The sequence below is a fragment of the Strongylocentrotus purpuratus genome, unplaced genomic scaffold (genome assembly GCF_000002235.5).
Source record: "Strongylocentrotus purpuratus isolate Spur 01 unplaced genomic scaffold, Spur_5.0 spur5_scaffold_14, whole genome shotgun sequence".
NCBI lineage: Eukaryota > Metazoa > Echinodermata > Echinoidea > Camarodonta > Strongylocentrotidae > Strongylocentrotus > Strongylocentrotus purpuratus.
Genome location: NW_022145599.1, coordinates 29682376 through 29694401, shown reverse-complemented (window position 1 = coordinate 29694401; position 12026 = coordinate 29682376). Strand labels below are relative to the sequence as shown.

General features: G+C 40.6%; 1 protein-coding gene and 1 long non-coding RNA gene across 2 annotated transcripts; both read left to right on the top strand.

The window, feature by feature from the left end:
- The first annotated feature begins 7263 nt into the window (after positions 1-7263).
- On the top strand, positions 7264-7791 carry LOC115923613. Its single transcript, XR_004064002.1, has 2 exons — positions 7264-7514; positions 7573-7791. It is a non-coding gene; the product is annotated as an uncharacterized LOC115923613 (long non-coding RNA).
- Positions 7792-8016: 225 nt separating this feature from the next.
- On the top strand, positions 8017-10659 carry LOC105446123. The gene is made up of 2 exons (XM_030984682.1): positions 8017-8259; positions 8795-10659. The coding sequence occupies exon 2, from the start codon at positions 9334-9336 to the stop codon at positions 10162-10164; it is 831 nt and encodes a 276-aa protein (XP_030840542.1). The 5' UTR covers positions 8017-8259; positions 8795-9333; the 3' UTR covers positions 10165-10659.
- The last annotated feature ends 1367 nt before the right edge of the window (positions 10660-12026 follow it).

Here is a 12026-nt window from a genome sequence, read left to right as displayed (position 1 = left end):
AGTCATACCATGCCGCAAGCAAGGCATGGTTTGAAGTAGTTATTATAGAAAGGAATCTTAAGTCTTTAAATGATTAATCAAATTTGACAAAATTGGATGTAACTTAACTAGATAACTTTTTAGCATGTTCATACACATGTACCTATCATGCATCATCTACAACTTATGTTCAATCAAGAAGAATTGTAATCAGGTATGCAAATATGAATGTCACCATGTTCATGACACAAAGACGTCACTGTAAATTTTCATGATGATTTTTATACTGTATTAATATTGGCATTGTGTACAATGTACGTTTTAATTTTTGTAAGCAAGCAGACAGACATGACGGTCATACTTATCACACCAAGATAACTCACTTTGTCCCTCATTGATTTTCATCTGTACATGTAAATCATAAATGTACATATTTGATATTTGATTTGTAGGCTTTTTCCATTGATCTTCTCTTCTTCTTTCCCCTTGGTTTTATTCGAGAGCAAAAAGGACTTGCTGAAGAAAAGAAAAAAGCGGCGTCTTTGAGGCTGAAGAAATTGCAGAAGGAAAAGGTGCAAGAAGAGAAGTCACTGGCAAAGGAGAAGAAGGTGAAGGATAAAGAGCGGGCCAAGGCCATTCTGGAGGCTAGGGATCAGTCGATCCTTAGCCAAATGGCACATTACCAGGTGAGACAATTCCGACAATTTTAAAATTGAAGACTTAATTGAAGGGTTATTCAAAGTCCTACACCAACGATTCTTCCATGTTGCAGCGTTGATTCAAAATGCCGAAGAGAAGTTACGGCAGAGGCACAGAAAATATGAATATTCATGCTATCAAGCGCCGAGCGCTCAAAATCGCTGAATATGCACGAGCTTGAGAAGGGCCGAGGGACATGGGAAAAGCGGGGATTCTCATTCGTTTTGAGCTCAGCTCGCAGATGGGACTTCACCTGGAGAGCGCGCAACATGGCGAGCAATTATAGCAGCCAGCTTGTCAACCTGTCTGTTATCGAGCGGCAATGCAGCGCCGGTGTTGGAGCTTCCTGGAGTTAGGGAGGAGGTTGATGAGGGTAAACTGTACATCTTTTTTTTTTACTTTGTATGCACACAAAACAATACACAAGAGATCTCCCAATCATTGGGGAAGAGGAGGAGGTATTGGGAGATGGGGCGGCCAGACGGGACGAGCCAGGGGAATTCACTAGATCAGGGCTACACAAGAAGATTAGTGGAGATGAGGCAGCAGAGGCCAATCTTTACATCATTACGGCCAAGAGGTTGAAAACTGCGAAGGATGTGTGGAAGGATGAGGCGGTCAGATGGACCACCCTCAATATGTGCTCATGTCGTGGGAAGCCAGATTCAACAAATATTTCTAGCAGGCAGAGGACAGGTTGAGTGGCAGAGTTTTCCTCTAATTCTTTGACTCTATCTTTGACTCATTGAGTTAGAAGAGAAGTTTCTCTGTAAATAGGGATTTAAAGCTAACATGTAAAAGGCTAGGGTGCTCGAACACTAAACAGAAATCGTTAGGATCTATAGGAATTATAGTGAAGACACTTGTTTTACCCTAGGAACTAGTCTACAATAAGATCATTCATGTGTGGACCAGTTTCTAACATCTTTGGTCTTTGGTCTTTGGTCTAAATCCATGGGGTAAAATATCGCCGAGGTAAACACAAGAGTGCTCAATATTGAGCAATAATGTACTTTTTACAACGTACAAGTCTCCTATATTGAGCAAACTCTGACTATTTACTCTTTTTTTTTCCTTTTTAAGTTTTGCTCATTCTTCTTGAGTAAAGTTTGCTCCAATTTTTGTCTATTTTTAGTTTTGCTCATTCTTGATGAGTAAAGTTTGCTCCAGTGGCATTAAATTTTACTTAACTCTGAGTAAATTGCACTCCCAGATTTACACTGCCTCCACGAAAAGCCCTGCACAGCACGCGGCCGCAAAAGAAAAAAAACGTGTGTGCATAATACATGCATACGGTATATACTAAAGGCCCTATATAGATCTAGTATTAGTACACCAACCTGAGTACACAGCGGTGAAATGGCGGACGACAAAGTTGCTTCGTTGTTGAGGAAATGGGAGCTGACCGACCAAATCGTCAATTTTAGAAGTAAGTATGCATTACCAGTAGACCAGAGTATATATTTCTTTCTAATTCTTCAACATGAATTTTTTTTTTGGTACTGTCTGATCGGGCACTGGGTATTGCAGCTCGAACGCACAGCCGTTGTACTGGGTGGCGCAGCCCCGGGCTGAGCCGGCCGTGGTCGCGTGCGGTCCTGCCTCCTAGCTGGTACCTGATTTTGGTCTGTGCATGCTGTGTCTAAGTTAAAACTAGGTCTACAGCAGTACAGCTTTTTCTTTGATCTTGAATCACCATTGTATAGCATTTATATATTTACTCCATCTGATCTAGATTCTAGGCTGTGGGGTACATTGACACACACCCTGGATCTATACCATTGTCTAAATGTTGCATCTATTTGATTTTTTCTGTGGGGTACATTGACATGGGCCTAATTTTGCAAAGATATCCATGTTATCTATATAGTTATTCTTTGTATTCCTTTCAGGTGCAGGCACCTCAGTGTAATGTCCAAACTCCACCTGAAGATGAACAATATTGCCCAACTGTTGTTGAAACGGATGACAAAATCCAGACCCCACCTGAAGATGAACAACATTGCCCAACTGTTGTTGAAATGGATGGCAAAATCCAAACTCCACCTGAAGATGAACAACATTGCCCAACTGTTGTTGAAATGGATGGCAAAATCCAAACTCCACCTGAAGATGAACAATATTGCCAAACTGTTGTGGAAACAGATGACAAAGTCCAAACTCCACCTGAAGATAAACAATGTTGCCCAACTGTTGTTGAAATGGATGACAAAATCCAAACTCCACCTGAAGATGAACAATATTGCCCAACTGTTGTTGAAATGGATGACAAAATCCAAACTCCACCTGAAGATGAACAACATTGCCCAACTGTTGTTGAAATGGATGGCAAAATCCAAACTCCACCTGAAGATAAACAATGATCCCGTCCCCAAACCCCTATCACAAAGTTAGTTCCTTCCATAGACAAGAAACAACACTTGGTGCTTCAGCACTGTATGAGGGGACTGAGGAAAGCATTTTGCTCCAACATTTTTTTACAAAGATTGTAGTATAGGTAGGTGCAGTTCACAAAATTACTTTGTACATTCAAATGATTTGACCATTTAAACTGAAATCTTAAATGTGACCCTCCACGACAAAACGACCAATAATTCAGAAATTTTGGTTTTTCTGATTTTAACTGAATATGAAAGCCCAGCTTGTAAGCTTTAAAATGATATAAAACTTGACCTATATGGACTATGCTAACCATCCAGAATTACAGCGAGAAGGCCAGCAAGTCTGTCAATGTGATGAGAAGAATAACAGAGAAAACGGGCTGTAAAGATAAGAGACAATTCAGAGTCTTAACTCTGTCCTATTGTCCAGTGGCAAAATACATCCACCCAAAACTCCCTAGCAACCGGTATGAATCGATTTCGAATGTGCAAGAGCGTCAGAAAGAGATCCGGAACGCAAGGAAAAACAAGAAACAATTATTGAAGGTGAGGAAGGAATTAATGAACGCTAAAAAGGACGCTAAACAGAGTTTGAAAGTGAAGGAAGACCCCAGTGATAGGGAGGCGGTTGTAAAGCGGTTGAAGAAGAAGTTGCGAGCGGCTAAAAACAGCCATAAAATAACACAAAAAGGGCTCAGAAAGAGTGAGAAACAGCTAAAGCATAGCACGTCACATCTTGACACCTTGAGACGGAAGAAGAAGGAGTTGTACAGAAACATCCGTGAAAAGAAAGAAGTGGGGAAAAAAGCGGGAGAAGAGAAGAAAGCGACATCTAGTTTGATAGCTGATTTGCGGAAAGAATTGAAAGAACTGAAGAGTGAGTTGGGTGTTGATGTCGAAGAGAGACCAACGACTTTCAAATCTAAACAAACGTACACTGCTAGTATAAGAGAGGTTTATCAGGACTTGATGGTAAAGCATGGGGTGAGCTCCACAACATGCGAGGGTGTTGTTAGGACTGTTCTGGAGGGGCTAACAGACATACCCATGGATGATGTAAAACTCCCCAAAACGACATCCGCATGCACCATAATGCTGGAAGGACGCAAGCTCGCCCAAGTTCAAGTTGCAAGAGCTCTAGCAGAAGGCAAGGACTTGACTATGGCAAGTGACGCAACAACCAAATTTGGACACCACTATTCTTCTTATGATGTCTTATGATGTCTACAAGGAATCAGATGACGGCAGCGGACCATCAGCCATGACGATTGGAATGAGAGAGAGCGAAGGTGGGACTGCTCAAATAGCGCTGGATACATTGCTGAGCATATTGCAGGAAGTCAGCGACATGCCAGGGTCAACGCACACAGTGCAGAAGATGATTGCAAACATCAAGAACACAATGAGTGATCGCCATATAGCCGAGAAAAAATTCAACAACCTCCTGAAGGAGTACAGAGAGTCTATTCTGCCGAACATTGTTGAAGGATGGGCTGACATGAACAATGAAGAACAGGCAAAGTTTGCTAGTATGAACGATTTCTACTGTGGACTTCACTTTTTGGTAGGGCTTGCCGATTATTCCAGTACTGCTCTTCAGACATGGGAGCGTATGATTTTTGGTGATGATAAAGTTGGCGCAGAGACAGTGCCTGGAGTCCATGTAGAGAGTGGGTGCGGTACCGTGCGTTTGGTGCGCACGATATGCAAGGCAGTACAGGACCGTGGGTGCGAGAAGGCAGGTAAACCCCTCCAATTCCGATCTTTCTTGCGGACAAAAGGGATCACATCTGTTCCTCTTGCTCCTTTCAAGGGGAACAGATTTAACATCATCTTCCACAACGGTGCCGGCGTTTTCTTTCTCGCCAAAGAATTGAAAGAATTCTTCCAGGAACATGCGGAGGGCAATCAACTGTTAAAGGCGGTGAATGCAGACCTTGGCGTCAATCAGTTTCTCGCAGCCGTACGTGCGCTCGGTCTAATTGACAAGTTGGTGACTGGCCCACTGTGGCAAGTCATAAACGAGCCAGGTCACATTGCTACCATGAACGAGCATTACACATCGATGCTTTCCTGCTTTGAAAGGTGGTCTGATGACTCCAGTGAGTTCATGCGCGGTGAAGATGTTCTGTTCGAAGGCAAACATGACCCTTTAGACCCCATCTTCACTGCACTGGTCACCCCAAATCCTGAGCTTGATCCTATGACCAAGCAGGTACTGGAAGTGCTCTTCCTGACATACTGTCAGGTAACCGAAAAAATGTTGGAAGATCACCTGCCTTCTGGAAAGCACTCTGAAATGGGAGAAGAGAAAGTGAAGGAGACAAAGAGTGTGCCGAAAACGAATGTAGGAGTAGAGCGGGACTTCGGTATGCTTGATAGATTGATGCGGTTGAAGCCATCTGCTGGTATGATGTTCGTAGAGAGCATCATTATGGGTGTGCGGAATAAGACAAGCGAATGGCGAAAGGGTCTCCATGTAACTGACAGAGAAAAGTTGATGGAGTATGCGAGAAAAAGCGTCAAGGCTCAGAGAGATGAGTATGCCGAGAGAGTGAAGCAGTTGTGGGATGAAAGAGCGGCGAAAAGGAAAAGTCAACAGGAGAAGGCTGAGGAACGCGAAGTGAAAAAATGTGTGAGAAGTGAAAGTGTGTATGTGACCGTGGTAGAGAAATGTGGAGGAATATGGATGTCGGAAAATGAGGTGCATGAAAGACTGCAAGGAGAGAGTGAGAAGAAGTGTAGTGAAATGCTGCAAGCGCAGCTTCAAGCGAGGAGGCATGTGTTTCGTGAGGCAAATGTACAAGGAAGGCTGAATGTCAGTGCAAAAGGTAAGAAGAAGAGTGTGCAAGAATTGAAAGAGTGCCTTCTCGAAATAATACGGGTTGCAAGTGAACGAAGCGAGCGAGAGGAGGATAGAGCAGAAGCGGAGTATGCGAGTATGTGTGCATCCGAAGAGAAAGTGGCCGAATATCGCGGACGGGTAGAAGAGAAACGGAGTAAAGTCAAGAGTCGAGCAAAAAAGAAGGCTGTGGAGAAGGACAGAGAGAAGTATGAAGAGTTAGTCGGGAAAATAGTGGATCACCTAACTGAGGGAGAAGGGGGGCAAGAAGAGTGGCATCGGGCCATTATCACAAGTAGAACAAGGAAGGGCCTAAAACTTAGTTACGATAGTGAACCTCGGGCTTCGTATGAGTACACTAGGAAACAAATAGAGGATGACCTGGATAATGGGGACTTAAAGATACCCAAATTGAGCATAAGAGACATTGTGGGGAGGGACATAAATCACAGGTTCGAGGTTGATGACGAGTTGATTTGGTACAGAGGGTATATTGATTCTGTGACTGGAGGGCAAGAGTGCATAGTACTCTATAACCCACTAGGAGAGGAAGGGTATGAGCTAGAAAGTTCATGGGAAGGGCCAATTCTCGAAGACTATGAGAATAATGATGTAAGATTTGTTAGGGAAATTTAATTAATTTCTTTATTTGGCAAGACATTAATCTACATCCATCACACTCGACCCAGGTGAAGTAAATGGGTACCGGTAGGAAGAAATTCCTTGAATGCTGTGTGCGCCTTATCAGGGTAGCCTAGCTAAGCCGGGTAATAATGACAATAAGCGCCTTGAGCACTCTGCAGAGTGGATACGTGCGCTATATAAATTGCATTATTATTATTATTATTATTATTATTATTTATTTGTTAATTTACCAATAGCATAAAAGGGTTCCGGTGGCGTACTTTCACTTAATGGGAGGGGGGGGGGGGGGGGGCCTATAACATGTTTTTTTTAAATAGTATATTTCACCGTTAGGTCCTGCGGGCTGGGGTGGTGGTTGCGTGGTCGAGAGGAAGAAAGTGTGTGTAGTTGTGGCAGAGAGCTTTCGCCATTCGTTTTTCGTCTTATTCTGTTAAAGCTGGTGTATAGTTTTGGTAAGATTCAATAATATCAATTATATTGATCTGTTATGAAACACTCCAACTCTACAAAAGCATAGTGACCGTTACACCAATTTTTTACGCGTTGAATCTTTGTGAAAATTTGAATTTGACTGGTAGATCAGATTGAGCGCGATCTCTATCGGCAATGATATTATTTCCCTTATAAAAAGAAAAAACTTCCCGAAAAATGATTTCATAGATTTAGCTAATGTATGTCAGAAAGCCATACACGAAGATATTATCCTGAAATTTTTCCTCCACTTCCGTGCCTGTGAAGTTGTTTTATGTCAAAAATAACAAAAATACTCATTTTCCGGGACCCCGACTTTTGATATAAGACATTTTTATCGTAATACTATACACATTTTGATTTATAATGCTTTTTAGATCTCATTTATCTAGTGATATGTGTTTTATCATATACCCTTTCATTCTATCTTACAATAAATTCACACTTTGAAAGTCTGTATTTTCAGATTTACCAAAACTATACCCCAGCTAAGATAGGTTCGAGGATAGATTTGAGGATAAAACTATACTCCAGCTAAGATAGGTTTAAAGATAGGTTATGGGGTGTGATCGAGAGGACAAAAGTGCTTTATGTTCGTTGGAGAGAGAGAGAGCTTGTTTTCATTTTGGGATAGTCTTTTAAAGATAGGTTATGGGGTGTGATCGAGAGGACAAAAGTGCTTTATGATCGTTGGAGAGAGAGAGCCCAAGTTACTTCCAATTACAGTTTCCTCGAACCTGTCATTTTTGTTTGATATTTAACCTTAACTGCACGAGAAAACAAAAATTGGTGTATACCATTTTTTTTTGCTATTTGTACTTGAATGCACATATTTATCATGAAGTTGTCTGCAGCACCCTTACATTGATTCATGGTTTATTTATGTCCATGTTTGTGTCGTGATATAAGACATTTTTATCGTAATACTATACACATTTATAATGGTTTTTAGATCTCATTTATCTAGTGATATGTGTTTTATCATATAACCTTTCATTATACACCGATACGGGCGAATTTTCATGGATGTGAGCCCTCTACGTTTATCATTACACGCTGGGGGGCTTCTATCAGCTTGCGCTTTCATCTTGCATGCAACGATCATTGCTTTCTCACAGACAAACCACTTATTATTCCTTGCCGCTTTCGGACATTTCAACTTCATTTTGTCTAAATTTATTTCATTTACGATGGATGAATGGGTAGATGATGTCCGTCATTGGCCTAAATTGGAGTTTCAAGGTATGTTATTGCGATTTAGAGGCGAGTTTTGCGTGCGTTTTCGGCAATCGAAGTTTGGGAGACGCCGTTGTAACGGTGTCCCACATATTCATTATCGTGTATGTTAACATGCAGATGATTTTATTGAATTGAAGAGAGTGAGAGACGGAATGATTTAGAGTTAAAATATAAATAATTCAAGGAATTTCATACAATAAATGTGCAAGTTTAATCAATTGCATTGATGAGAAGTCTGATAATCTTTCATGAATTTGTTGTGATTTGCAGTTTTCATGGGTTTTTTTTCAGTTTTCCCTCGCCGAAATCTCCTAAATTTCAAAGTCTATGCTAATGATATGGGCTGGGGGGGGGGGGGTAGGGGGTAGGGGTGAGGGTAGGACTGGGAGGGGCCAAGGCAAAGGGACAACAACAAAAAAAAACTAAAATAAAGGCATGCATAAGGAATGGTGAGTCCCTTGGTAATGTGCAATTAGAATTAATAAGCGTTAGAAAAAAAAACAAGTATAATGTGTGTATTTTTGTGTCTTTCCTCCAGATATCTACGACTACTTTGTTACCATGCCAGCTTGTGACAACCAGCCGAATCAAAATTTTCGCAGCATTAGTGAAGGTATAAACTATCTGCATTCAGGATGGGTTGGAGTCGTGATGCATAAGATGTCTGGGCAAAACGTGATTCTACGCTGTCAAGTACGATATTCACAGACAATTGGCAACTACCATCAAGTAGAAGTGACCGTGAACCGGAATGAAAGTAAGATTGTAGCGGTTAAGTGCGACTGCATTGCATCAGAAGGACGATGTTGTAGCCACAGTGCTGGATTGGCTTTCAAGGTGCATGAAGCGAACAAGAAAGGCTTTATCGGCGTAGCGTGTACTGATGTATCCTGCAGTTGGAACCGCAGCACGCAGCAGAATGTTTTACCGGACACGGTTCTAAACATTCGCACGAACACCAAAACTTCGATGGCCAACACAGTGTTAGCTTTTGAGACAGATGAGCTCCTATTGGCCCATCTCAACCAGCCACACATGCAGAGTTTGTAGTCTGTTCCCGGGACGATTCTTCACCATATGCAGTCGGCCAAGCCACAATCGTCTCATTCTGATCGGGTCAGGCCAACAGCTGAAGTTGTTGACCATGGAAATCATGCTATACCACTGGAGTGTGCTCCATGCAGAAAGCTGTTTGAGGGGTATGTGCAGCTGACAGAAACACAGGCGAAATCCCTTGCTGAAAAAACTGTTAACCAAAAATCAGCACTCTGGACTTCGCAAAGAAAACTGCGAATCACCAGTAGTTCAGCCGCAAGTGTACCGAAACGTCAGGAAACGGATCCATCCAAATGGATAAAAAACCATCTAGATCCAACTTTCAGAGGAAATGCAGCGACAATTCATGGACAACAGCATGAAGATATTGCTAGGAAGCAATTTGAGGAGGAGACAGGGTGTCATGTCGACCAAGTTGGTCTTCTAGTGAGGCCAGAGGACAGTTGGTTAGGTGCCAGCCTTGACGGTCGTATTGATGAACATTCAATCCTAGAAATTAAGTGTCCGACCATGCAGCGACTTTCCAAGTACAAGTCTCTATCTGGACTTTTTGCAAGTGGAACTTATGATATCAGGAGGAGGGAGAATGGGGAGAACTACTTGCGGCAAACAGCTGCTGCCAGTGGATACTACATGCAAGTACAGGTTGCTATGTATTGTGCCAAGGCAACAATGTGTAAGTTCATGGTTTGGACAGAAAATGAGGCGGTAACTGTGGACGTACCTTTCAACCAGGAGTGGTTCAGCCAGCAATATTCAAGACTGAAGGAATTTTATTTCATGAACCTCCTCCCTGCCATCACAGATGCTGTAAACTCACAAACTCTAAGATTTGTTAAGCTTGCACAATAGATTGCTGTGTTCATGCTTTTCCATGAAAATCTCTAATTGTTTTATATTTCTGTAATCAAAATTATTTTGACAATGGTATTTCCCCCTGCTTTTTTTAGCATTGATGCTTGGAAGGACCCCTGCTCCCCTTTGAAAAAAAAGGAATATACAGTCCAACCTCGTTATAAAGAGCACTGATATAACAAGATCTTGTTATAACAAGGTAGTTTTCCTGGTCCCATCTCTTTGTATTTTTTATTATATTTGGGCCCTGATATAACAAGGTTTCGATATAAAGAGATAATTTCTCTGGTCCCAAGGACATCGTTATAACGAGGTTTGACTGTATTATGTAAGTGTTTGGTTGTTATAAATTTTTAATTATAAGCTGGGCGGTGTTTCACCAAATCGCTCTTAAAGTTAAGAACGACTTTAAGAAAGACTGGAATACGTTAATGGGTGTAATACTTATTAGATTCTCGATCATTCAGCACAAGAACCAATACCAGTCGTTCTTAAAGTCATCCTTAAAGTCTTTCGTAATTTGGTGAAACATCGCCCTGGGTTGTGTTTCATAAATATGTTGATAGAGGTATGCACGACTCTGCGAACGACTGTTGATCCTCTCTCAGGTGCTAAGTCAACCACATCGCGGTCACTGAGCGCAGGAAAGGATCACCAGTCGTTCGCAGAGTCGTGCGTACAACTACGAACATCTTTATGAAACACAACCCTGGTCAGGTACGTATTCTGAAGAATTAACTTTGCATAAGGACTCTTATTAAAGCAGTTCCTTTCTCAGAAGGAACAGACTATTGTAGAGATGTCAATTATTGGTAATACAGTATGAGTTGTGGTACATTTCATGAAAACTTTATGAAGCCTCCTCAAATTATTTGAAGAACATGTAAACACATATTGAGAATTTTATTACTTTTTATGACATGTATAGTTCACTCTGCTTTAGTTAACGAAACATGGGTCTTATTTTCACCTTCATTTGAAAACGCAGCGAATGGGGCATATATTATTTGCTATTTTAGTTTTAATTTCTAAAGACTCGTTACATTTGGATGTCCCAGTTCAACTTATGCAGGGTCAACTGTACATGTATATGTATTCATTCTTCATCTGTGATGGAATAATTTAAGTAAGATTTGAAGAAAAAACAGAGACTCAAATGAAATACAACAGACTCATTTGTGTTTAAAATCAGATGCATATTATATTACAAAATATTTTATACATGTATTACAAAATAGTTAAAATTATTCTTTTATTTGCTTTTAAACTACAGGTGATTGCAATGTTTACTCCCATCTTAATACTGAATCCAGAAACTTTCCAGCTGTTTTGGTATATCTTTATTTATGTTTTGTAGTCACTTATTTTGCATACATAATGTAGTTTTCGACTGGTTAATAGTCATTTATTTAATACAGTGGAAACTCGTTATTAAGATCTGATATAACAAAATATCTGATATAAAAAGGTAAAAAATCTGGTCTGAGTTCTTAATAACTTATTGGTTTTTTTTAACTCTGCTGTAAAGAGATTACTTCTATAACAAGGTATTTTTGATGGTCCCAAGCACCTCGTTATAGTGAGTTTCCACTGTAATAGTAATTTCATTCCAAGCTTTCAATACAACACACTCTAAACACTCCAAAAATTTACTAATTATTACAATACATTGATCATTGAGTTAAGTTTACAGTGCACATTTCTGAAGGGTTTATACATGTAAATTTTCAGATGTGAACAAAAGATGAAATGAATTTATATGTATATCATGTAAATCTTTTAAGTGCAGACATTTAAAACTTGCATGAACAATAATAAAATTCTTGAGTATGGAAATAATGTGTGGCATCTTTGGTCAT